Genomic DNA, 26,994 nt, shown 5'->3' with positions numbered 1-26,994 from the left:
TGAATACATGATGTGATGCCATTTGGGGAAGCATTCAAATCCATATGTGTGTCCACATCCACAGCTCCGTGGCTATACATGCCTGGAATGTCAGGATGGGTATTTCACCTTTCTACTTTGCACAGTTCTGTATCTGTGTATTTTACTTCTTCAGTCACAGAAGGTCCGCACCATCGCCACAACCTCCCTCATGCTGGTAAATTAATAGCTACACAATTAGGAAGTGGCTGTGAGATTGTGAACATGCCATGTGTGCTGTGCATCTGAGAGGCCCCCAGAGAGGTGCTTTTTTTCTATTCACACACATTTTGTGTTTCCATTGACGTCTGTCTCTAGTGCTGAAGGAGGAAAAAGGTCAGAAGTGAAGTGGGGCTCATAGCAACCAACTGACTCATGCTGGGAACTTCTCTTACTGGCCAGATACCCTGGCAGTTTTTTTAGTGGCTTGCAGGTACCCAGCTGAGCCTCCAGTTGGTGACTTAAAAAGTGGAGGCTAAAGTGGTTAGAAAAAAGGAATACACCAGAAGCTGAAGTCCCAGAGTGAGGGCTCAGCATCCAAACAGATTGTTCAGTTTTGAGAGGCTCCATCTTATTGCTACTAAAGCTCCTCACCTGACTCCCTACCTTAGGTCCAGTCACCCTTGAGCCCACCTTCACTCTCTGCTCTTTCCATACTTCTCCCCCTGGCCTTTCGCTGCACTCGGGTGAATCCCCAGCACTCTTCCAGCTCACTTCTCCCTGCTGGCCCCACGTTTGCTCGTGGTCAGCTATAGTTCTCCAGCCACCCTTTGATCTAATCAGTCAGATAATTCACGCAAGTCTCAAGCCCCTTTCCACTTGAGCAGCTTTCTTGTTTGGTGACTAATTGGTTGTCCTCTGTAAATGGGTCTCCATCCCCTCAACACTCATGTGGTTGTCACTGGATAGGCATCAGTGAATGTCTTCTGGACCCATTTGTATTGACTACATGGTTGTTTTGCTTCTGCCCAACAGAATTTAAGCCCTAAAAAGCTTGCCCAGGTGTCCAGTTTGTAATCACTTATTTTTTAGAACAGTATCATGTACTCTTAAGAGTAATGAATAAGTACCCTAAGAAAGATCTGAAGTTGTATGTCTGAAAATTCAAAACAATTCTTCTTTTCCAGCTACAGTCCCACTTGCGTCTTGGAAGGCGATCATGATTTCCGATGCGATGCCTGTTTTGTAGGTTATGAAGGACAGTATTGTGAAAGGTATGTCGTCTGCTCCTTTTGTATGCACAGGACATATTTACAGAAGTGATGGGGAGTCGCTACCAGTTTGATAATGCAAAACCAGGCCTCCTGGGTAATAAGGCAGGTAAAGGCACTTCCTTGTGACCGTCTTGTCCTCCTTTGAGGGCACTTCCTTGTGACCGTCTTGTCCTCCTTTGAGGGGATAGAGTGCAGAGGGAGGTGAGCAGACCCCTGTGCGCTCTGCACTTCACAGGGCAGAAGTGATGACTGTCCTTGGGTGGCTGCTCTGTGTATTCACTCACTCACTGGTGTGAACCCTGCCTTCTGTCCTCCCGTCTTCTGCAGGTGCTCATCCGGTTACTATGGGAACCCTCGGATGCCAGGCGGCACTTGCCAGAGGTGTGACTGCAGCCTGCATGGCTCTGTCCACGGCGACTGTGACCGTGGGTCCGGGCAGTGTGTCTGCCGGCCGGGGGCCACAGGGCTCCGCTGCGGGGAGTGTGAACCGAGGCACATTTTGGTGGAAAGCGACTGTGTGTGTGAGTGTCACCCCTCCAAAGGGCTAAGGAGGGTTTCTTTCCTTGGATGGTTTCCTGGTGCCCAGTGGTGTCTGCAGGCTAAGCTCAAGGGCTTAGTTGCTCTGTGGCATGTGAGATCTTAGTTCCCTGCCCAGGGATTGAACCTGCATCTCCTGCATTGCCAGGTGGATTCCTAACTACTGGAGCCCCAGGGAAGTCCCTAGATGTTATTACAGGATGCTGTGGGCACCCATGGGAACCCGGGCAGACTCTTTGCTGTAACTTGAACATCCTCTTTCCTGTAGCCTGTGATGATGACTGTGTGGGTGTCCTGCTGAATGACTTGGCCCACGTTGGGGATGCCATCCTGTCTGTGAACCTCACCAGCACCATCCCTCTCCCATATGGGGTTTTGTCAGACCTGGAAAGTAGAACAAAGTCTCTCCGGGTAGGTACTGTGAGTACAGAGATGGATAGAAGCGTGTGTCACAGGAAGTTGAAGAGTTGGTTGGGACCCTAGGGGTCATTCTGTCTGTCCTCCACCAGTGCGGGCATCTCAGTCCCAGTGTCTGGTGCTGGGAGGTGCCCAGCCTTCTCCCCCTGAACCTGACCGAGAACCGCATCGTCCGCACGATCACCGGTTCCACTGTGCAGCAGCGCTGACTGTTCAAGACTTGCTCCGCAGATGCCTCCTGTGTATAAACCCTTCCTCTGTGCTCCTCACGCTGCCCTGTGGAAGAAGCCAAGGTCCACTCGCCCCTGTTGATAACAGGTCTTCGGACAGAAAGCAGCTCTGTTAATACAAACAGAAAATGAATTGAGACGGCATTGTCTTTAATGTGCTGAATGAAGAGCCACTGTTTTCCATCAATGTATTATTCTTAACTGGAGTTGCAGGGCACAAAGGTTCCTCCTCCCTTGAAGACTATATAAAAATCTCGGGATAAATCATAATTTTATGTTTAGTTAAAATCTGTGTTTTTGATCTGGGTCCAAAAGACGATGGGAAGGTAAGAAACTGACTTGCTAGACAGCATTTTTTATTCTAATTGGAGGAAAAAAATGAATCTAAATTTGGCTCACACCCTATACTTTAGAATGTGAGGTATTTAATTCACCGTGTCATGCCATAATGCCGATGTGTGTTTGTGTGTGCAATCCAGCTGCTTCAATGATCCACTCTTGTTAATATTGGTCCTTTGTAGATTTAATGGAGTTAAGGTTAGGAAACTGTAAGAGGTGTTTCTATGTTATTTTTCCTGAAATGGAACAAAATGTTTTCAAAGATAAGGGGGGAGAAAAAGAAAGAAACAAATGTTGAAATTTCTTTTCCACTCAGCAGAGACACAGTCAATAAATACTACCTTCTGTCAGTTTGGTTTCCAACTGTACGACTCTATTTTTTTACCACGTGAGATGAATACTTGATTTCAGCTTTAACTCTTAAGTGATTTGCTCCCAGTTAAAGCACTTTGTCAGCTCCTTTGTATGACTTTTTATGTTTATATAAAGTACTCAGGAGCTTGAGATTGTGAACCCTCAACTATTTCTTGTTTCCACTGTTGACCTACATAGCGACTTGGGCAGGTTAATAACTGTCCTGACCATAGACAGTAATCTCGCCCCTTCACAGGTTGTTATAAGGTCTGAGTAGCGTCACACAAATAAAGAAATGAGAGGAGTGTTGGCATAAATTAAGTACTTAATTGTTGTAATTATAAAGGCTCTTCTTTGCTTAATACTTTTGTATTTTAGCTTAGTAAGCTTTTTTTAGGTGTTAGCAATTACAATCAAAATTTATGTGACTCTGCTGTTGAAATTCAGCCAGAGCCACCCAGGAACTGCAGCAGTTCTGCATGGCACACCAGGCTTTACGTTTATATCTGCATAGGAAATATAATGCGAGAGACCGCAGTCTGGAAACGTGTTCTGTAATCCAACCTTCAGTGAATGTGATTCACTTTATTTTTTAATGCAATGTCAGGGAAAAGAGAATTTCTTTCCGTGAACAAAAAAGGTAATGACAGGTGATTCTTAGTTAAGAACCAGAAGATTTATTTTGAAGCATTATAATTTGCTTCCTTCATTCTTTTAGGACTCTTTATTAAAAGAAAATATGCAGAAAGAACTGGTGAAAAGTCAACTTGAAGGCGTCTCAGAGCAAACGGAGGACCTGCAAAGAGAAGTAAGTTCTTCATATAAAGGGTCTGCTCCGCCTGCCCCCCAACCCCCAGCCCTTGTGAACACTGGCACGGGGACTTCTTGGAAGGTTATGAACAGATCAGGGCAGCCCCCTCCTCCCAGGAGCTGTGTTCCAGCTACTGTAAAGCCAGATTAAGTAGGTTCTGATGCAGCCAGTCTCCGTGCTGTGGTGGGAAGGGGCCCCTGACTTAATGTCTGCTGTCCCCTCTGCTGAAGGAGGAGTCGGCTGTCAGCTCACATCACCGCTTACTTTCTCCTGTGAACCAAGGTTGGGCAGGATGAAAAGACGGGGGTCTCTTCCCCATCCTGTATTCACTGCGCATGGTGAGCAGTGAGTTTCCCCCCTCGCCTGCCCCCACCACCAGCACAGGCAGCTCCTCCCGGGGTGTCTGCAGCACTCAGACTTCGGCCCCTACTTCTGATGGTCTCACTTTGAATGGCAGGAGAGTTCACTTTGATGTCAGCAGGGGATTATTCGTTCTCTTCAGCCCAGGCCAGATGAATGGTTTTTAGTGACCATAAAAAGAATCTGCTTATTTGCAGATGGCAAGGGAGTCCTATTGTCAAATTCATGATTTTCACTTTAAAATTGTGTGCCTATGTGTGTGCGCACACATATAGTACATAGATGTGTATCTTTTGAAAGTGAAAGTGTTAGTCACTTTTGACCCCGTGGATTGTAGCCTGCTGGGCTCCTCTGTCCATGGGATTCTTCAGGCAAGAATACTGGGGTGGGTTGCCATTCCCTTCTCCAGGGGATCTTCCCGCCCAGAGATGAAACTCAGGTCTCCCGCTTTGCAGGCAGATTCCTCACCTCCCAAGCCACCAGGAAAGCCCCGTCTGTGTATATGTACGTCTTGCCTCTGTCTCTCAATGTTCACACATGCACACAATCATGCACCCTAAAATGCAGGAGCTTGGCTTCTGTTAATTTAGAATTAGTGACCATTTGGGAAGAGTTTAAGGGTTTCTGTGTGGGCTTTTAAAGTACCTGAGCAAGCAAATGTTTGGTAGGAAGTGATAAGCCAATTAAAATAAATTCTTTCTATCCATTAAAGAAGATTCTCTTTGAATTTTGACTTGAAAACACTTTTAGAACCATTCTGAGTTACTTACTTTGGGCTTCCCTTGTGGATCAGCTGGTAAAGAATCTGCCTGCAATGTGGGAGGCCTGGGTTCAATCACTCGGTTAGGAAGATCCCCTGGAGAAGTGAAAGGCTACCCACTCCAGTATTCTGGCCTAGAGAATTCCATGGACTGTGTAGTCCATGGGGTCGCAAAGAGTCGGACACAAATGAGCTACTTTCAGTTTAGTGAGTTACTTTACATTCCTAGAAATTATAGACAACCCTCCTTCCCACAAATTGTTGTTGTTTAGTCTCACTAAGTCATGCCGACTCTTTTGCGATCCCATGAACTGTAAGCTCATCAGGCTCCTCTGTCCATGGGATCTCCCAGGCAAGAATACTAGAGTGGGTTGCCATTTCCTCCTCCAGGAGATCTTCCCGGATCAGGGAATGAACTTGGGTTTCCTGCACTGGCAGGTGGATTCTTTACTGCTGAGCCACCAGGGAAGCCTTTCACAAATTAGAATACCCTTAATAAAAACAACAGCTGAGAGTAACTAACAGGCATCATCACATATAATCCTCATGAAGTCCTGTGATTCAAGTGTTCTAATTACTCCAAGTTATGGTTGAGGCTGTCCAGCCTGGCAGATGCAGGTCTGTTTGCCTAACTCTGTGTCTTAACCGCTTGACTAAGTTCTCATGGTCAATACAAATTAGTAAGATTTTACTTTCTAGGTTCTGCAAATTTGGGTCCTAACATGAGCATGAAGTCTCCACAGTGGCAACACCCGGGAGATTCTGCGGTTTGACAGCCGATTAGGCTGCTTTTTAAAATGTACCGTCTTTTTTCACCAAGAGTGAGCAGCCCATCATTTCATGAACCACCTAGTCCGTTTCCCACCCTGCACTGTTGACCTTGGCTTCCATGATGGCGAACCTTTTCTGTGTTCTAGAATATGTTTTGTTGCTTAAAAGAGACAACATCTGGCATACTGAAGCTTGCATTTTATTCAGAGTGAAACTCACCCGAGGCCTTTATTTTCCGTCAGCTTGACAGAGTGTTGACTCATAGTGAGCAGGTGACCAGGGCCACGGAAAGAATCCTGGACAAGAGTGTGGACCTCATTAAGTTGACCGAGAAGCTGCAGACAGACATTGAAGGTAGTGTCCTCAGAACTTTGCTTGACGAGTCTGGCTTATTTGATAGGGAAAGTCTACTCTCTTCACTTAGCACTTGAATAGCCGTGACTTGCACTGGGCTCCTGGGGCCTTCCGCTGTCCACACACAATGTGCTAAGTCAGTTCAGTCATGTCCAACTCTTTGAGACCCCATGAACTGTAGCACATCAGGCTCCTCTGTCCATGGGATTTCCCAGGCAAGAATACTGGGGTGAGTAGCCATTCCCTTCTCCAGGGAATCTTCCCGACATGGGTTGAAACCCAGGTCTCCTTCCTTGGTAGGCGGATTCTTTACTGCTGAGCCAATACAAATCAGACTTTATAAGGCAGAAAGTAAAGACGTTATTAGGATGAAAGACATTTTTTAAAAAGGAGTAGTATCAAGGGTTGGTGATTGTTCAAAGAGTAAACATTACTGAGAGCTTCTACACGCAGATGTTCCTGGCAGGGGCAGGGAATGCTGCAGTGATCGTGGTGCCTCGGCCCTACCTGGACAGGTTTCATGGGTACCAAGGGAGCAGACAGGAAATAAACCAGGATCCCAGGTTCCTGAGTGGTTTTTTTTAACACTTTAAAAAATATTTATTTTGGGCTGTGCAGGGTCTTTAGTGCCGTGAGGTTTTTTCTCTGGTTGTGGCGGGCGGGGGCTACTCTCCGGTTGTGGTGTGAGGGCTTCTCACTGTGCTGGCATCTCTTATTGCGGAGCACGGGCTTCGGTAGTCATGATGTGGGCTCAGCAGTTGTCTCTTCTGGGCTCTAGAGCACAGGCTCGGTAGTTGTGCCACACGGGCTTAGTTGCTCCTTGGCTTGTGGGATCTTCCCAGACCAGGGATCGAACCGGAGTCTCCTGTATTGGCAGGCAGGTTTTTTACCACTGAGCCACCAGGGAAGCCCCTCCCAAGTGTGTTGACAGGGCATGTCCAGAGCACACTAGATACATGGACTAACCTGGCCTGGTTAGAGGGTCAGCCCAGTGTAGGTGGGCAGAGCAGCCTCACTGGAGAAGGTTCTAAGTTCTCCCATCCTTTGAGAGACTTATTCAGTGATTCATGAACTTTCTCCATAGAAATGATCGAAAAGGCTACGACTCTAAATCAGACGCTGGATAACGATGTCCAGCTGCCCAGCTCTACCCTTCAGGACATGCAGGAGAACATCACGGCTTTGCTGGAAGTCCTACGGAAAAGGCGGTTCCTGCCGCTGCACCAAAACGCCACCCTGGAACTCAAGTAAGTTCCTGAACAGCGCTTATGACACGACCAGTTAGAGGGAAGAACGTGACAGTGGAGGGGGAGGGAGGCAGGTGGGGGGAGGGGAAGGGAAGTAAGTTCTCAGAGGGACAGAGAGCCACAGGGGAAGAGAGGGGTGCCCCTCCCCCACCAACAGAGCACAGCGTGACCGATGGCAGTGCTTCGGCCTGTGCCATTACGTCATAGGTTTGGTTTTTCTCCGTGACCCTGAAACACTTTTTCTACTTAGTATGAACAAACGAACCTCCTGATACTGTCTTTATTGAAGATCGAGTATAATGCAGGAAACTCTCACGGAAGCAAACACAGGCAGTGGCCACAGCTAAAGCTGTGAACTCTATGACAGACTGATACCATGCCAGAATAATTTTGCTCAGTTATGCAAACTGTCATCGAAACCTGGGCTTTGAAAAACAGGTCACAAAGAACTGTTAGACGTGGTCACGAGAAACTTTCAGTTTGCTTTCAGACTATATTTTTCATAGTATTTTCACACAAATTATTACTTGATGCAATAATAGCAAAGCTGTCTTTCTGCCAGGTTGTGGTAAATATCTGATTAAGTACTGGCCTCAATGATCACACCACACTCCATCAAAACTCCAGTCTCTGTAATGAGATATTTAAGCTATTTTAATACATTATGCTATTTTAAATAACATTTTATAAAATAACTTAGATCAAAATCTTTTTCTGAATTTCACATTATTATCTTATCAGGGTGAATGTTAAGAAGTGAAGTCATTAACCAGAGTTTGCATTTTGAGGATTCCCGACTTGCATTGCCACGTTATTTTCTACATGGGTTTTAATTACTTTGAAAGTTGTCTTTTATTCAGTGGGAATTTTTAGAACTTAAGCCTGGGAGGCAGTATCTCGAGCAACCACAAGAGAACTGCTTCAAGGAGGCAAGGGGTGAGCCTAGTTATATAGAAGTTTTGCAGCAATGGACAGCCAGCCTGAACATCAAAAGATTATTGTTAATTAAAGAAAACAGATATCCCAAGTTTAGGAATTTAAAACAACATCCACTTCTACCAGCAGGACCCTGGAGAGCTGAGTTTTTATATATTTTCATCATTGAGTGGGATTTTTGACTTTGTTGTTGATATGGTAGGTGAAAAACAAAAGGTGGAACTTACTGTCACACAGGCTTTGGAGAAAAGGACTAGTAATTTAATTATGGGATGTTTGTTAGGGCCCAGGAAGGGCCCTGAAAGGACTCTGGACTGGACGAGGGGAGCTCAGAGTTGGGCAAGGACTCAGGAGATGGGAAGGGGGCTGTTGTCTAGGGAGCACTCCTCTGCCGGGTGAGTGGGGAGCTGTAGATTTCCCCCCTCACCTCTGCATGTGCTCATCCTCACCTCCCTGTGAGGTAGGAAGGATGCACCTGAAGTAACTGAGGCCCAGAGGGTATTTGCAACTCCATCAACATTGAGCTGCCAGGACAATATGAAACCTGGTGTGTCCTGCATGCTAAGTCACTTCAGTTGTGTCTGACTCTTTGCAACGCTATGGACTGTCGCCCACCAGGCTCCTCTATCCATGGGATTTTCCAGGCAGGAATACTGGTGGGTGTTGCTAGTTCCTTCTCCAGGTAATCTTCCTAACCCAGGGATCAAACCTGTATCTCCTGTATCCTACGTTGGCAGGCAGGTTCTTCACTGCTGAGCCACCAGGGAAACCCATCTTTCCCTTTACGGCACCCTGCAAGTGATCCTTTGTAGCTGTGTTTCCTGACTGTTTTCCAGTTTCTTAAGGAGAGGCCGGGTCTTTACCATAAGTCTTCAGGCTGAGTACTTAATCTTGAATCTCCACAGTGAGCCTGGAGAAGACAGCTGACTTCGTGGCACCATGCAACCCTTTCTCATGAAACTTGCTTACCTGCTCATGGCACTAGTGTGGTGGAGAAATGCCACTCGAGAAACCGTGTTTTACTGTATTAATTGAATTTTACAGGAAGAAGCTGATAAGGAGTGCTGAGGGGTTTTGTGATTTTTCTTTGTAGTCTTTCAAGTCATTGTCAACTATGTCATTTCATTTGGTCGTGGTTTAGATGGTAAAGTCATTTCGTAGATGAAAATTTGATCTCTATTTTCAATTTCTTAGAGCAATACTTTCTTTAATGATATGAACTGAAGGATTCATGGCTAGATATTAGAAATATATTGGACTTTTTTGTGTGTCTCCCATGTACTATTTTTAGTTCTCTTTGTAACTATCATAATACAGCATCTTACTATCTTTTTTATAATTCTTAAAATCACAAGAATGTTCAAATAATTCCTGTTGATGCTCTAATGATGTCAGAGTTCAAATATATACCTTTGGAAAATTTTTTTTGTGGTGTTTTAGCCCAGCAATCTGATCATCTGAAAACTAAGGGGGATTTGCAAGGCATTTTCCATAAAAATATTCAAAGTTCTTCTGATAAACTGAAGGAAGAAGTTAATAGGATATATTCAACCACTGCAAAGTTCTGTAGTATGAAAATTGTATTATTCTATTCTAGCTTTAAGTTCAAATTTGATTTAAATAGCAATTTGATAGCACATTTATGAAAGAATAGAGGGAAATGTCTTTTGATTTCTTGAAGCTTGCTTTTATCAAAGTGGTAGAAATTATATCTTTCTGGCAATTTGGATTTGAAAGTTTTTATAAAATTTGTTTCTTTACTAGCTGCAGGAAGAACCTTTGTATTGTATGGATACGTTGGTGACTTTGGAGCAAATCACTGAAGCGTCTCCTTTTTTCGATTTCTGACCATATTGTAATGAAGATTTCAGTTGCCATCGTTCACAGGCTGTGGCCCCAGTTTTCTGAATCCAAATCCGCTGAGATGGTTTCTTTAATCCACTAAATGTGTTAGGAAGTTTGTTAAATCAAGAAAGATCGTTAAGGATACAGTGTAAACCTGCCATACATATAGCGGCCTTAGAGAAATTTTTTCCCTTTTTAAGGGATTGCAATGTACCACTTAGGACTTCAGGATGGAACTGAGAAGGGATATGTAAAAGTTCCTTTCGCTATACATCAATGCTGTGCGCTTTGTTGTGCATTTCTTACCATCTTTTATGTTCCCAGGGCTGCCGAAGATTTATTGTCACAAATTCAGGAAAATTACCAGAAGCCACAGGAAGAGTTGGCGGTGTTAAAAGAAGCAGTAAGCAGCCTCCTTTCAACACACAACAGTGATGTGCGGGCCGCAGAAGAGCTCCTGAGAGAAGCAGAGATGAAGACCCAGGAGAGCGGTCGCCTGCTGCTCCTCATCGGGGCCAACCTGCGAGAGTTCAACGTGAGTCCTGCCAGCTCTCGCCCCCTTAGAGCTGGTCCCAGATCCTCCCACGTAAATGACATCATCCTTTGCTTCTTAAAAAAATGAGCCTCAGGGCTGACTTCAGCACACAGTGTCAGGTACCTGAGGTTCAGAGGCTGACTTGCTTTTATGAAGCATCCTTAGAGGTGATGTTTGCTGCAGGAGAAGAAGCTGCGTGTTCAGGAAGAACAGAACTTGACATCAGCACTGGTTGCCGAAGGAAGGGGACTGCTGGATGCAGCCGCTGCTCCTGCAAACGCATCGGGGGAGGCTCTCACGGTAAGTCCCAACTCAGCACAGCCCAGGGTTTCCAGGGAAGCCTCCCAGGCCCCAGACAGGCTGTTACACAGATGGGCACGTGGTCACAGTGTTAATCTCTGTGTAGCAACTAGAGCAACACCGGGACGAGCTGCTACTGTGGACTGCCCAAATCAGGCGCCACGTGGATGACCTGGTCATGCAGATGTCTGAAAAGAGAGCGCTGGAGCTTGTGTACAGGGCGGAGGATCATGCCGCTGAGCTGCAGAGACTGGCAGGTGCCCTGGACAGGTGAGGCATATCTGGCAGGAACCCCACAAGTTGTGATCCACAGATCAGAGAGAATAATAAGCCTGGCTGTTTCATTCACAGTGTCGAGTCACATTCTTTTGTGTGTGTAAAAACAAAGACCTCTTTTATTTTCGCGGCAAGGAGGGTTTCCTCCCAAGTCTGGTAGTGTGTATTTGACCATCAGCAGGAATGTACGATGGAAAAATGTGAACTGAAGCAGATAGGAATGAAAACAAATATTATGCTACGATATCAAGGCCTTCAGTATCTACCTGGTACTCAGGACTTTATGAGTTTGCCCGTGGACAGAACCAGATACTGATTTCCTAATGTGTCTTGCCTTCTTGGGACTTGTGAGCTAGCCGGCTTTCTGCATGGATGCAGGTTGTGGTTGCCCACCTTGGACTGCTAGAAGTGTTGAGGATCTATTTGCCAACTCCTGAAAGATACCATCTCCATTATTTTCTGTTGCCTAAAAGGCTACCATTGTATTCATTACTTTAACATATATTTTTGGATATTTGTCAAGTATATCCTCAGTTTGTTAGACGTGCCTTTAAAAGAGAAGCGAGACTTTAGGCCAGTGGTTCCTGAATTGTTGCAGGAGGAGCCTGGGGAACTTCAGAGTACTGATGGTTCTGTCCCCTGACCCCTCCCGTGTCCCCCAGACTGTGGGATATGGCCTGTACTTTAAATTGTTTTTAAGTCGCCAGGTAATCTGATGGCAGCAAATGAGGGAATTGGGGTTTAAGGCTTTACACAATATTGTGAGTTAGTAAATTTATTTCTTTAGAATCTGCTATTAATTATGAGTGGAAAAAGTCTGGACACCCTGGGCATACGCGTGTTTCTGTGTGTGCTAGGTGTGTTTTATGGAAGGAGAAAAATGAGTATTTTTTCTAATTTGAGGAGTGCTGCCGTAAAAGATGAGTTCACACAATGAAAGCAATTAAAAATGACTATTGTATAAGTCTTGTGCTTCAATGAGCTCTACGGCCTCCGTATGCTGTTGGAATCAGTAACAGAAAATGGAGTTAGGTACCCAGTTAGTTTTTCTCCTTTCCTTATCTTTCCTCATTTTCCAAAAAGGAAAAGGATGTTCTGACTACATCTGTAGCTACAACGAAATCTTTGTTACTTAGTATGAGTCGTAAAAGCAGTTTGGTGTGATGCCTGAAATTAAATAACTTTGTCTTTTGTTTGAAAGTCACTGAATTTTGCCAGTCAAGTAGTAGCAAGTAATAACCGCTGGTCTCTGCTTTGGAAAGCACCCAACTCAATAACCTTGGGGAGAAAATGAAGTGGGCTACTCAGCAGGCAAAGATGTGTCTATTGTCAGGTTTCATTTTGACGCGAGAGCGAGCTGGATGAAACAGCACCATTATCAGCTGGCAAGTTCCTGAGTGATCAGTCCCCTTACAAGAGTGAAGTTCAGATGACTGAAGTATTATCTCATCCTCCTCCTAAACCCCTGGTGAACTTCATCAAATTGGTGTATACTGTTTGAGGAATAAGCCTCAGCATCCTCACATATGCTTAGCTAAGAAAGCCTTTTTAAAATGAACACGTGTGTAGCAGGAGAGATTACAACCAGCGCAAACAGGCAGGGGATTTGAACAGAGATGAAAGACTGGATGGTGTAAAAGGTGAGATCATCTCTTCCTTGGGTGTTAATTAAGCAGCAGTTCTTAGTGTTACCGAGGCAAGGTGACCACAGCTTCTTATTTATTTATTTATTTTCATTTTACTTTATTTTACTTTACAATACTGGCATTTGGAATTAGAGGGGAATCCACACGTTGACACAGACTCCTGTCTTCCTCGTTGATGATGTTTCTCTAAGTGAGAGGCTTTTAGGAATAGTGGGCAGATTCAGTTCCGTTGATCATAACATCTCTAAATATGCCTATTGCACAGTGGCCTTGGGAATGTCAGACATGTGTCCCTGAATGCCACCAGCGCAGCCCACGTCCACTCCAACATCCGGAGCCTGATTGAGGAATCAGAGAGGTTGGCGACAGATGCACTCGGAACTATGAAAGAGGCGAGCGCGGTAAGAAAGGCCCCTCGGGTTTCCCTGTGTGCCTGCTTTGTCTGGGCGCTGTGGTCAAGTGAGCCTTCTGTGAGATGCTCAAGCAGAGAGGCAGCAGCTTAAACCTACGCTTGTCAGGATTCTTTTCTGGTGGAATTCTGTCCTCGTGTGCACACTGTCTTTTCCTGCATGCTTAGTCACTCAGTTGTATCCGACTCTTTGCGACCTTGTGGGCTATAGCCCACCAGGCTCCTCAGTCCATGAGATTTCTTAGTCAAGAACACTGGAGTGGGTTGCCATTTATTTCTCCGTAATATATTCTAATGCATTAAAAATATTGTCTTTTCCTATGGGAGTAAATAGTGAGCCTTAAACAAGCTCATTTACCCCTTAGACTACTTCCGTGTCCAACCTTGGATTCAGGGATTGAGCCTGCGTCTCCTGCATTGGCAGGCAGATTCTTTACCTGCCGAGCCATCTAAGTCGTAAATAATTCTTAGAACAAAAATGAGAATGTTAATTGATACCTACCTTGGACATCTCTTCTTACCCATGGTGAACATCTTCATTTAAGGGCTGGTTTTTTTGTTTATAGATTTAAAAATGACCGTGTTCCTTCTCTTCAGCTGCAAATTAGCACAGATGTTAATAGGCCTACTTCAGTTGTCCCTGCCTGCTATCTGCTTGACTTCCTTGTTCGGAAGGACCCTGGGGGATATTCTGACCGGACAGAGTTGCTCTCTCCACCTTCAGCAAGAGCCCACTCCGCCCTCCAGGTCCATGTTTCAATTGTTCTGTTTTACAGGCTTCCGAATCTCTTGTTTCTAATGGGAGAGCGGCCCTCCGGCGTAGTTCCGAGTTTCTCAAAGAAGGCAACCGCCTGGGCAGAAAGCATAGAGGTCAGTTCCCAGCTGGGGCTGTGTTGATGCCAGAGTGATTGTGGACACACTTCTGAACATACTTCCAGAACATTCTTCTTTCCTGGAGCAAGTTGAATCTTAACATTTCTTTGTCACAATAATATTCCAATTTCCTATCCTAGACACATCATGTAATTTTTATTGTGCAGCCCCCTCCAATCTTCCATAGACTCAACAAGCCTCCCCTGAGAACGAAACCCTCTGCTCACTGCTCTAGCTCCTGAGCTCAGGCTGGTCCTCATGGCGTTTGTCAGGATACCTGTGATGTCATGTGCTTCTCTGTCCATCTCAGGGTTTCACCATTTCTTGAAGATACGTGTTATGTTTGACTCTTGTCTTCTGCACAGGGCGAAGGCATTGTTAGAACCATGGTAGGTTCTCATAAAGTTATTGAATTAAATCAATATTGATTTATCTATTAAAACTACCTATGCAAAAAAAATACCAATGTGGTTTCATTTTTCCTAAGACTTTCAGGAAGCAGTTTTTGGCACATGTAAGAGTTAGTCAGTAAGCATAATGCAGAATGGCAGACGACTCTGTTGTGTAAGAGAAACAGACAAGTTTTATAACATATAGTTATATCTATCTATCTATCTATCTATCTATCTGTCTCACCTTAATATACCCTGCCACTGCTCAGTCACTCAGTCATGTCCAACTCTTTGCAACCCCATGGACTGTAGCCTGCCAGGCTCCTCTGTCCCTGGGATTCTCCAGGCAAGAATACTAGAGTGGGTTGCCGTGTCCTCTAGGGGATCTTTCTGACCCAGGGATTGAACCCGTATCTTTTATGTCCTCTGCACTGGCAGGTGGGTTCTTTACCACTAGCGCCACCTGGGAAGCCCTTTTTGCCCTACAGCTCTAATTGAATCAAGCATGAATTTAAGAAGTATTAGTGAGAAGGAAAACAAAGTAAAAAAAAATTATCAAGTAAGTCCCCAAGCATACAATTTGAGTGTGGGTTGAGTGGTGCTAAGTCTTGTTAGACAAACTTTCAATATTTGGGCTCTCTGTAGAAAGCTGCTGATTTTATAGATGGGTCAGGAATGATAAAACTGTCATCCAGGCAACTTTTTAGGGTCAGCTTAAAAGGAAACACTTTTTCCCCTTTGAATAGGTATCACATTGGAACTGAGTAGATTGAAAGATACTGCAAAGAGATTTCAAGAGGATGCTGATAAAATTAGCAGGCAGACCAACGAATCACTCTTGATACTTAGAGCAATTCCTGAAGGTAAGTGGAAAGTGGGGGTTCTTGATTTGGATTAATATCTTCTCATTGCAAAACACTTGCAGGTGAGCAGAAGACCTGCCGCAAGGCCAATGGAGACCCACCCAAAACAAAACCAAGATTGACAGAATTTTCACTTGCAGAGGGATATGGTTTGGAAGGAAGAGCACTGTGTTTTTTATAGCTTCAGAACACCTGCATTGAAGTAGTAAAATTAAACTCTGAGAAAACAAAGCTTTAGATTCTTTATGCTATCATATTCATTGCTAACTATTAAAATAGGCCTGAGATGAAAGAAGAGACATTCAAAGAAGCTGAAATATTCCTGCTTTAAGGCAAAATGCTAAATTCATTATAAATGTGATAATTTGGAGAATTCTTGTTTGGAAATTAAGGAAATCTTCCTTTGTGAGACAATACGCATTCTAAAATAGATCACTTTAATATTGATGGCTTGAAAATGCAGCGTTCCTTAAAATTTTAAGTAGGGTAACTTTTTAACACAGGCAAGTTGCACTGTGGTGCATTATTTATCTTACATTCCTTCAGCTTTTTCTTTTTTCTGAAGTCTTGCAAGGTACTGAAAACATCTCCCAAGTTCTGTCTGCTGGTTCGCCTTATTGTTGTTCTGTCGCCCAGTTGTGTCCGACTCTTTTCGACCCCATGGACTGCAGCACACCAGACCTCCCTGTCCCTCAGCACCTCCCAGAGTTTGCCCAAGTTTCACATTCATTGTATTGGTCACTTTATAAGCATGAAAATTACCCTGGGAAACTGGACTTTGGGACACTTTGGACTGATTCCCTACGTTAGGAGAGTGGAGCATTTTCTGATCTGAAATTTTCTTTTATTTATCTGTTTTTAAGGATACATGGTGTATGTTGATCAACCATTCAAAACTAACTTTTTAGTTGGAATCAATGTCACATTTGCAGAAAAGTTACAAGAAGATTTAAAAGAATACCTGTATATCCTGCATCCAGCAGTGTTAATCTTTGTCCCTTTTGCGTTAAACCCTTTAAAAATGAATAAAAGTGCCTTAAAAAAAAAAAACTCACCCAGATTTTCTAGAATAATTGAACTCCAGTTTATCTTTAGTGACCATTTAGTTCTTACTGTGTTGTTATTTCCAGGAGCCAATTGTGGGAAATATACTTCCTGTGGCCTAGGATACTTCTATGGCACCTTCAGGTTTAAATTCCTAAACCTTCTTATCCAGTCATGGAATGATTTGGAGAAGCTGTTAGTGACTGTAAGAAAGGAATGATCGGAAAGAGAGCAAATAAGTTTAGATTGTTAACATAAAAGATGCTGAGCAAATGGCGACTAGCAGTTGCTTCTGTAATCTCATTGTGTATTGAAATCATACTTCAATATAGTATTGTCACCAAAAACATTTCAGTTCAGTTTAGTTCAATCACTCAGTCATGTCCGACTCTTTGCAACCCCATGGACTGCAGCACGCCAGCCTTCCTTGTCCATCGCCAACTCCTGGAGCTTGCTCAGATTCATGTTCATTGAGTTGATGATGCCATCCAGCCATCTCATCCTCTGTCGTCCCCTTCTCCTCCTGCCTTCAATCTTTCCCAGCATCAGAGTCTTTTCTAATGAGTCAGTCCTTCACATCAGATGGCCAAAGTATTAGAGCTTCAGCTTCAGGATCAGTCCTTCCAATGAATATTCAGGATTGATTTCATTTGGAATTGACTGGTTTGCTCTCCTTGCAGTCCAAGGGACTCTCAAGAGCCTTCTCCACTGCAGTTCTAAAGCATCAATTCTTTGGCGCTCATCCGAAAAACGAAGTGGTAGCACATATGTGTGTGTGTGTGCTCTGTCACTTCAGTCGTGTCTGACTCTTTGCGACCCCATGGACTATAGCCCCCGAGGCTCCTCTGTCCATGGGATTCTCCAGGCAAGACTATTGGAGTGGGTTGGCATTTCCTACTCCAGGGGATCTTCCCAACTCAGGGATCCAACCTGAATCTCCTGTGTCTTCCACATTGCAGGTGCATTCTTTACCACTGAGCCACCAGGGAAAACCCCAGCACATGTGATAGGCAGCCTTAATACTGTCATTAGAAACAGAAGCCCCCTTTTGTGTTCAAGGACCAGAAAGAAATTCTGTAACATGTTTCTGTTACATTGTGTTCATTGTGGTCTTATGGTTTTCTGCACGTTATAACCACGTGTATAACCACCAGAATATGTACTTGAGTATAAATTTATTTCAGGTGTCAGAGACAGGGGAGCCAAAGTCAAAGGCCTGGCCATGTCTGCAAACCAGAGCACCACCAGCACACTCAAGAATGTCATGGGGCTCAGTCAGAAGCTGTTGAACACGTCCACTGACCTGTCCAGGGTTAACGCCACATTACAGGAAACAGACGAACTCCTACGAGACTCCTCGATGACCAGTAAGTAGGTCGTGGTCTCCCGTCCCGTTAGGAAAGTTTGTGTCATGCCACGTGAGCTGGCCCAGGGCACATGGGTGTTCACAGATAGCAATCCTAAATAATAAAAATGTGGCCACATCTGGATTTGCATTTATAAAGGAGGAGAAGGGCCTCGGGTACTGCCTTGGGCTGGTGCATTTTTTATATATTTACCAAAATAGCAGGCATTTGATGATTTGGATATTCTAATATATCCAGCACATATTCTAGTAATGACCAGCTAATTTCTCTTGTTTCCTCCCTGCCTCCCCCCGCCCCGCCCCTGCCACCTTTTTGTCACCTTCATATATTAGCTTTGTTAGCTGGAAGAAAAGTCAAAGATGTGGAAACACAAGCCAACCTCTTGTTGGATCGGCTGAAGCCTCTGAAAATGTTAGAAGAGAACCTGAGCAGAAACCTGTCAGAAATCAAACTGCTGATCAGCCAGGCCCGGAAACAAGCCGCGTCTGTGAGTGTGGGGCCCACGGGTCTCGGGAGCCCGGCACCACCCCGCCAGCTGAAGCTCCTGGAACCACACATCCCAGGGGTCTCCTGTGCAGAGGGCTTCGGCCACACTTTCTACTGACAAGTTCTCAGAAATGCCCGATTTCTCACAGCCTTGTCTCCAAGTGTATTTAAAGCCTTGTCTTACATATTTTACTTTGTTGTTCAGTCGCTAAGTCATGTCCAACATTTTGTGACCCCCATGGACTGCAGCGTGCCAGGCTCCCCTGTCCTTCCCTATCTCCCTGAGTCTGCTCAGACTCATGTCCATGGAGTCAGTGATGCCATCCAACCATCTCATCCTCTGTCGCCACCCTTGTCCTCCTGCCCTCAGTCTTTCCCAGCATCAGGGTCTTTTCCAGTGAGTCAGCGCTTGGCATCAGGTGGCCAAAGGAAGGGAGCTTCCAGTGAAGCTTCAGTCCTTCCAGTGAATATTCAGAGATGATATTTGCATTAAGTATATTTAATGAGTCCCATTTTCCTTGATTCCTGCTTTTGTTCTGTGTGTTTCAGAATGTTGTTAGCAAAAAGATCTCCGTGTCCTTATGGAGATTTATAATCATGGCCTAGATTCTAGGTCCCCACCGATTTGCTGGATGGTACAAACACGTTGGTCTAAGTGTTAGCATTGCTGGAAGTTACACTGGTTACAATGTTCTTTCCATCATTTTCCCAACTCCGTGTTATCATAATCCAAGTGTTCTCCAGAATGCTTGTGCAGTGTGGGCCGCATCTCTAGAATTCTGACAAAACAGCTAGCATCCCATGAATGTTGCTCAAATCCAGGTCACTACCTGCATGAAACACACAGCTTGAGAGAATGTTTCCTGGCCATCCTTTGCCATGGCCTTGGCCAAGTGCTAAAGGAGAGGCGTTTCAGGGAAATGAGATAGAGAGAACATCGTTTGTCGTGCTCCTGGGGACCTATAGACAATAATAAAGGTGACCTCTGGTCTAATGTTTACCTTCCTGAAGCTTCTAGCCAAGAAAAAGGAGCTCTGGATTCTTTGATCCTTGAGTGATTTCACTTTGGGAAAAGAGCTGGAGGTTTATAAGAGCTCTGGTTTCCATCTGCCTTAGTTCCAGTTGCCAAATAAAAAACCTGACGGATGGTTCCAAGTGCTCTGGTTAATATAAACTTGTAGTCTTGAGGGTTAATATAAAGATTATGTGCAAGTAATTATTTACCAGAGTGATATGTGAGTGAAATAACTGGTCTATAAATATTTGCTGAGTGATCAACCCTCCATTTACTACATATTATGCATGCTCAGTTGCATCCAACTTTCTTGTAACCCTGCAGACTGTAGCCTGCCAGGCTTCTCTGTCCATGGGATTTCCCAGGTAAATGATCGTCAAATAGCCTTTCTGTGTCAGGTGTAGGATTCCAAAGTGATTTAGAAAAACTCCTTATCTTTAAGGAATCAAGTCTCACAAAATAGAGTTCCTTGTGTAAAATTCTTTTTTAAAACCTCACAACTGGCTTTTCCATAGTAAAATATTTTACCAAATGGAATGAGTTTCAGCCCGATCCAATTTTCACCTTTTGAGACACATAGCACTATTATCCGGAGAGGAATCCTGCCTAGCAGTGAAGAGTCGGAACAGCACAGCACTTCTGAACCCCAGGCATGCTGCCAGCGTGTGCCCTGGATGACTCTAAGGCACTTGGGGACAAATCTCTTCTCCTTCTCCAGATCAAAGTTGCTGTGTCTGCAGACCGAGACTGCATCCGGGCCTACCAGCCCCAGATTTCTTCTACCAACTACAACAGCCTAACGCTCAACGTGAAGACAAGTGAACCCGACAACCTTCTCTTCTACCTGGGCAGCAGCACTAGCGTGAGTATGACCCGTGGAAGCTATGCTGAGTCTCTTATGCCAGAGGATATTTTCTCAATTGGTACATTTTTGGCTAAAAAAAAAAATAAGGCCTTCATGAGATCACTAGTGCTTCTAAGGTAACTAACCTTTTGCTAAGCTGGTAATGTTAGATTGAAAACAAACTGTGAAACTGCACCTCTGTAAAGAGGAGAGCGGCGTTGATGAGTGGTGCCTCCCTCTGCCCCTTTAACTGTGAGCTGTGGGGACAGAGCTTTTCTTAATGTCTCCTGTGACCTCTGAAGCCATGGAGCTTCACTTCAAGTCTGTGAAGTCAACCTTCACGGTTGTCGCCAGGAGTGGAGGCGTGCACCCCGAGGGACATGTCAGAATTGTCAAGCTCCCCCCAGACTCTTCCACCCACTAAGATTCTCGCGGTTCCCAGAGGGCAAGTCCCCTGGGGGAGACCGCTGCTTCTTTAGGCTGTGTCGGTGGGAACGGGTCAGACCCTTGGGCAGAAGATAATAGCAAGCACAAATGCCATCTGAAATGTATTCTTAAGACACAAGGTGCAAAGCACAGGTCAGTCCATGCTGTAGGGTTTCATGGCTTCTGTCTTGTTGCACGATTTGCGTTCATGTGTTGCCTTTTCTGGGTGGGCAGACAGACAAGTGCAGTGCCTTCCTTATGACCCTGTAGAGGCTGCTGACCCCCAGCGAGTTTTCTTGGAGAACTTCATGGGAGGCTCCATGGAGGGCCATGCCGGGGAAGGGTGGTAGGTACAGATGGCCAGTGATGGCCACTGCCTCCAATACAATCCTTCGGGTCATGCTCCAGCTCCAGGGGAGGGGAGCATTTAAAGACAATGGAAGGTCTTTTTTTGGTGTTCATTTTTTTACTCTTTAAGAATAGAGAAAATGCGGTAAGAACTCCTCCTTTAAAGTGTGTCAGTGGTCATGCCCACAGTCTGGCCTGTGGACTAACCCCAGCTCATGCCTTGCACCCCAGGCTGATTTCCTGGCAGTGGAGATGCGGCGAGGAAAAGTGGCCTTCCTCTGGGATTTGGGCTCTGGATCAACACGCTTGGAATTTCCAGACTTCCCAATCGATGACAACAAGTGGCACAGCATCTATGTGACCAGGTAGCAGACAAAGTTCTGTCTGAGCATCTCTCATTTCTCTGCTGCATGTTTTAAGTAACTATGTGTTTACCCTCATGCTGGGAAAGATTGAAGGCAGGAGGAGAAGGGGGCAACAGAGGATGAGACGGTTGGATGGCATCACTGACACAATGGACATGAGTTTAAGCAAACTCCGGGAGATGGTGAAGGACAGGGAGGCCTGGTGTCTGCAGTCCATGGGGTCACAAAAAGTCGGACACGACTTAGTGACTGAACAACAACATGTTTGTAATATCATATAACAGTCCTTGAAATTTCTGGGGAGTGGGATTATAGTAAAAGAATAATTGGTTTAGATTTACTATAGGAATTTTTTTCATTATTACAAGAGAAATAAACTTTGTTGCCAAAATCAACCATCAAATGAAGAAAAAGGTTAGAAGTTTGTATTACCTTCAGAATGTCAGGTCTAGGTCTGGGCAGCCACCCCAGAAGAGGGCAGTAACGTGCAGCATAGTGGAGATGCCACGTGGCTGGCAGCGGGACAAGCCCAGGGCAGGCCAGGAGGGAACCAGTGGGAGGTGTGTTTTCTTAGAATTCAGGCAGGACGTGAAATTCTTCCTTTTACAGCTCCTCTCCAGGGACTTCCCTGCAGGGACTTCCCTGGCGGTCCAGTGGTTAGGACTCTGTGCTCCAACTCTAGGGGGCAAGGGTTTGATCCCTGGTCACGGAACCAAGATCCTGCCTGTCATGTGGTTCTGCCAAAAAATAATAAAAGTCATAAAAAATAAAGCCCCTCCCCAGAGGCAACTACTGTTAAGCAGCTTTATGTGTGTCTTTCTCTTCACTCTTCTGTAATATCACATTTTGTTGTGGTGGTGGTGGTGTTGGCAATTTGTGATTTTTACTTTGTTATTTGAGAAAACAGTGATATGATAAAGGCAGTGGGCTGCTGAAACGTATTTAGTCCATTTCTGTAACTATTGCAAGCAAGGAGATAACAGAATGGAATTGATGCTTTAGAAGAAATACTCCACAAGATTCTAGAGTGCACACAAGGGCTGGGCTAGGCAAACCTAGAGGCAGAGAGGCCAGTGGATACATGGGCAGAAGCCGGTGGAGGCTGTGTGTAGAACAGATGTGTGTGTGTGTGCGTGCATGCGCGTGTATGCACACGTGTGGACCGATTTGTCATTCTGAAAGTGCTCTTTTTGCATCTGTCTGTGACCCCCAGGTTTGGAAACATTGGTTCATTGAGCGTAAAGGAAAGGAGTGCAGCTCAAAAGCCTCCACCAAGAACAAGTAAATCCCCTGGAACAGCCAAAGTTCTGGATGTAAACAACTCAACCATGATGTTTGTTGGAGGGCTTGGTGGACAGATCAAGGTAACATTCTAAAGGCTCATCTGAACAGGCTGATTTTACCAATAGATGAAATGAATATGCTTACAGTTTTGAAAATATTCTAGGCAGAGAACGATTTTCCTGCTTCTATTATTTTGTTTAATGACAGTTCATCTGCAGAGTTGGGTTGGTTTTGTAAAGGATCATGCTTTATAAATGGTATAAAGGGGAAAGCAGCCAACGGTTCATTTTACTATTTTTCTCCCCCTCAATAATGAAAGAAGAAATTCAGTATTCCACATTAATTTTTGTGAACTCCCTTATCTCTATTCTGACTCTAGAGGTGTATTAGTCATTTAGCCATGTCCAGCTCTTAGTGACCCCAGGGACTGTATAGCCTGCTAGGCTTCTCTGTCCATGCAATTCTCCAGGCAAGATTACCAGAGTGGGGTGCCATGCCCTTCTCCAGGGGATCTTCCCAACCCAGGGATTAAACCTGGGTCTCCTGCACTGCAGGCAGATTCTTTATCATCTGAGCCACCAGGAAAGCCCCGACTTTATCCTAACCCTAGTGTTTAGCAAAAGAGTTCATGGTATATTTTATGACATCAGTTATCCTCCCACCCAGTAAAGCTGGGGCTACCTGGACCTGGTTCAGTGCTCTGAAATGAGAGTGAGAGCCTCTGTTCCCGGCAGGCGTCATCACTGACTGCATCCTCTGGGTCTTTGCTCATCTGGTAAAGGGCCTTCTCTCCACTGACCCTAGTAATTGACGTGACCTCTGAGTTCTCGTCCTGCTGTCTGTCACTCATTCTAGGATCCCAATTCATGATTGGAAGGAAGTCCAGTGATTACAAACTGGCCATCTTCCTGGATGTTGTTTTCTCAAAACTTGGATCTGTAAAATTTGAGCTCCCAAGGAAGAGCTCTGGACACTTAAAGAATGTATTTCTTTTCACTCATTGTTTGTGTGTCTGTTTACACCAGAAGTCTTCTGCCGTGAAGGTTACTCATTTTAAAGGCTGCATGGGAGAAGCCTTCCTGAATGGACAATCCATCGGCCTGTGGAACTATATTGAGAGGGAAGGGGAGTGCCACGGCTGCTTCGGAAGGTAACTCGCCCCACAGGTGACACGTCAGATGCTAATATATACAGTGACCTGGTCCAGGGAAAAGGTTCGAGTTGTAGCATTTCTCAAATGCATTTGACCTTGCATGTGTGCTTAGTCACTCAGTCATGTCCTTTGAGACCCCATGAACTGTAGCCTACCAGGCTCCTCTGTCCATGGGATTCTCCGGGCAAGAATACTACGGATTGCCATTTCCTCCTCCAGGGGATCTTCCCAACCTGGGGATCAAACTTGAGTCTCCTGTGTCTCCTGCATTGACAGGCAGATTCTGTACCACTGAGCCACCCTGAGCTCTTGCTAAAAATGAGTGTTTTTGAATGTTCCATAGAACACACTTTGTAAAGGCTGATACAGACACAAACTGGTGCTTTATGTCTGCATTTGTCACGGGATTAAACTGTCTTCATTTTAGATAAGTGTCCCTACCTAGACAAAAACTTGCGCTCAGTGAGTTAATAAACTACTTCTAGTAACTGAATCCATTTGAGCAGGCCAGTAATTAGAATTCATTGTGCTTTTCACCTTTGTGTGTAATTTCTCATTATTAAATCATTAATATGGTCCAGTGATGCCCTTTAGATTTAAAAAAAGTTTTTTTCTCAATGTGATCATGTACCTTTAACTTTGGCTTATATTACCAAGGAAGCTAACTGGTTTGTTTTTTTTTTTAATTCCTCTTTGAATATATTTGTACTCCTTTGTGGTGTCAGCATACATTTATAATTATAAATTTATAATTATGAAAAACCTCTTAGATCCCTAAAGGATAATATAAAATCATTGATTTTAACAGTTCACATCTAAATATGGGGGGGAGGGAATCTTTAATCGGCAGGCATTTATTCCTGTATAAGTTCTTAGTGGCTGGTACAGTAGCACATGGGCTGCTTAGCTGACCTTTGATAGGGCAGTCTTCTTTTCTTTACACATATTAAATCATGTATCACCCTTCCAGAGAGGTTCTCTCAGGATCCCTGTTTTACCAATAGAGGGAATGAGACACAGAGGGGTTCGGTGACTTTTCTGAGGTCACACAGCTAGTAAGTTGGGGAGCTGAAATTTGAACCCCAGCAATCTACTTCTAGAATCTGTGTCCTTCACTACATGAATCCAATCGTCCGAAGGTAAAGCAATGGGACTTGCTTCTAGGAGGTGATTGAGAATTAGACCATAGTTGATTCATGCACAGTGCATTTCTTATACTTCTTTATGGGGGATCTCAAGACAGAAATTTTCAGAAAGAATAGGACTATAGAAAGCTATCAATTTGAAACCTGGGGTTTTGCAGAGTACCACTACGTTTTACTTTGTTAATGGAAACTCTGTCATTGTTGGGTCTTCTGTCTCTGCTTGGAGTTGTGACACAAAGTTTGGTTATTACACCTTTACCGGGAGAAAGTGCAAATTCATACCCTCCGCCCAGACAGTCTAATCTAAATTTCACTCTCAAGCCCTATGACATTCCAGAAGAGTACTTTTTGAACATAATAATGACATATTCCAAGTCCTTTATATTTGAAGAGTAAATCAAGTCAGCTTTTTGAAGCATGGGGAAAACTGGAGAACACTTATCTAAGATATGCTGGAGTCCACAGTGTGTGACTGTGAGTTGTAAGCTCATCTTGCAGATTTTTGAGACTCTGTTCGGTCAATGATATTCTTGTAAGCTGATCCTTCTGGCACATTGGTACGGATTTGCTTCCCATTATTAGTCCAGTTTAGTTGATGCATTTAGTCAAAACCAGCACCAGGTAATAAACGCCAATATAAAATTTATTTCAAAAGTGCTGAAATTAAGACAGGACACTAAAGGAAATGAGATATTAAAGGACATCAAAGTCGCATTAAAGGAAATTAGAGTAAACGAAAATCTGGTCGCTAAGTAGAACTATTTATAGCAGCAATCCATCCTTTGAGGGAATTTCTTTTTACCACAGTGAATGCTGCCTACGTTAACTCTCTTTTCTTTATAAAGCAACTGGGCGCTTGTCTCACATAATCTCATGGGGGACATATCTTAAGATATTATGACTTAACACTTGCAATCAAATTATGGAAATAAATGCTCTATGACAGTTTTGTGAGGAGGAACTCATAAGTGTCATGTGTCCTTGTGAACTATCTTCCTAAGAACAGGTTATATTTCACCCTCTCTCTATGCAGCCCCCAGGATGAAGATGCCTCTTTCCATTTTGCTGGGAGTGGATATTCTGTCGTGGAGAAGACTCTCCGGGCCACTGTGACTCAGATAATTATGCTTTTTAGCACCTATTCACCGAACGGGTTGCTTCTGTACCTGGCTTCAGATGGCACTGTAAGAGTCTTTAAGGGTACTACGCCCTGCTGTGTGTATACAGTTGGATTGCTATGAGGATATTTATTAAATGATTGTTTTATGAGCACATACAAGGATAATACATACACATGTATGCCATACTAGTTTCCTATTTTAAATTATTTATCAGTACAAACTCACTGACAAACATTTGAAAAGCATGTCAAATACAAAATAGCTTCCCATCATTATGTGCATTTAGCCATGTCCAACTTTTGCAACCCTACAGACTGTAGCCCACCAGGCTGTTGTGTCTGTGGGATTCTCCAGGCAAGAGTACTGGAGTGGGTTGCCATGCCCTCCTCCAGGGGAATCTTCCCAACCCGTGGATCCAACCTGAATCTGCTGTACTGCAGGTGGACTCTACCCACTGAGCCACCTGGGAAGCCCTCCCTTCATTATAAATGTCACTTAAACATTTATTATTAGATTTTGAACCTAAATAAGAGGTCTTGTTTTATTCACTGTGACTTCCTAACTTAATTTGAATTCCATCAGAGGAGTTCATGTTCTTATTTTTATCTTGAGTGCTGGTGGTCTTTCTGGTTTGTGGTTGTATTTTTAGGGCTGGCTCATTTGTCAGTCTAAGTGAACAAGATGCAGAGAGTCCACTTGTCTTACTGTGTTGTGGACTTTGACGTTCGTGAGTTTATCTCACATATGTCTGTATATTAATCTAGAAAGCCTTGTGGACACTTTTAACGTCCAACTATTGGGCCGGATCCTGTTCTGTCAGTTTGACTGTAGGAGGTTTCCACCCTCCCTGACTTGGAGAGGAAAGAAATCTTGTGATAACAACATAACCATGGGTAAGTGTTTTCTCTT

At 44.3% G+C, this 26,994-nt stretch overlaps 1 protein-coding gene across 1 annotated transcript in view; it reads left to right on the top strand.

Moving 5' to 3' along the window:
• LAMA1 (laminin subunit alpha 1) overlaps positions 1-26,994 on the top strand; it is a 124,017-nt gene that overhangs the window by 80,901 nt on the left and 16,122 nt on the right. Inside the window, exons 31-49 of the mRNA XM_069568622.1 lie at positions 1,146-1,232; positions 1,560-1,753; positions 2,038-2,180; positions 3,828-3,917; positions 6,054-6,165; positions 7,250-7,412; positions 10,518-10,728; positions 10,912-11,028; positions 11,135-11,298; positions 13,216-13,351; positions 14,136-14,229; positions 15,371-15,487; positions 17,716-17,898; positions 18,231-18,385; positions 20,118-20,261; positions 21,249-21,382; positions 22,596-22,746; positions 23,692-23,816; positions 25,998-26,148. Of these exons, the coding sequence (XP_069424723.1) occupies positions 1,146-1,232; positions 1,560-1,753; positions 2,038-2,180; positions 3,828-3,917; positions 6,054-6,165; positions 7,250-7,412; positions 10,518-10,728; positions 10,912-11,028; positions 11,135-11,298; positions 13,216-13,351; positions 14,136-14,229; positions 15,371-15,487; positions 17,716-17,898; positions 18,231-18,385; positions 20,118-20,261; positions 21,249-21,382; positions 22,596-22,746; positions 23,692-23,816; positions 25,998-26,148 (2,671 nt within the window). The remainder of the gene's footprint in view (positions 1-1,145; positions 1,233-1,559; positions 1,754-2,037; positions 2,181-3,827; positions 3,918-6,053; positions 6,166-7,249; positions 7,413-10,517; positions 10,729-10,911; positions 11,029-11,134; positions 11,299-13,215; positions 13,352-14,135; positions 14,230-15,370; positions 15,488-17,715; positions 17,899-18,230; positions 18,386-20,117; positions 20,262-21,248; positions 21,383-22,595; positions 22,747-23,691; positions 23,817-25,997; positions 26,149-26,994) is intronic.

This window comes from Ovis canadensis, chromosome 23 (assembly GCF_042477335.2).
Source record: "Ovis canadensis isolate MfBH-ARS-UI-01 breed Bighorn chromosome 23, ARS-UI_OviCan_v2, whole genome shotgun sequence".
NCBI classification, from domain to species: domain Eukaryota; kingdom Metazoa; phylum Chordata; class Mammalia; order Artiodactyla; family Bovidae; genus Ovis; species Ovis canadensis.
The sequence above is the reverse complement of the archived record's forward strand: the minus strand, read 5'-3'. Positions and strand labels throughout refer to the sequence as shown.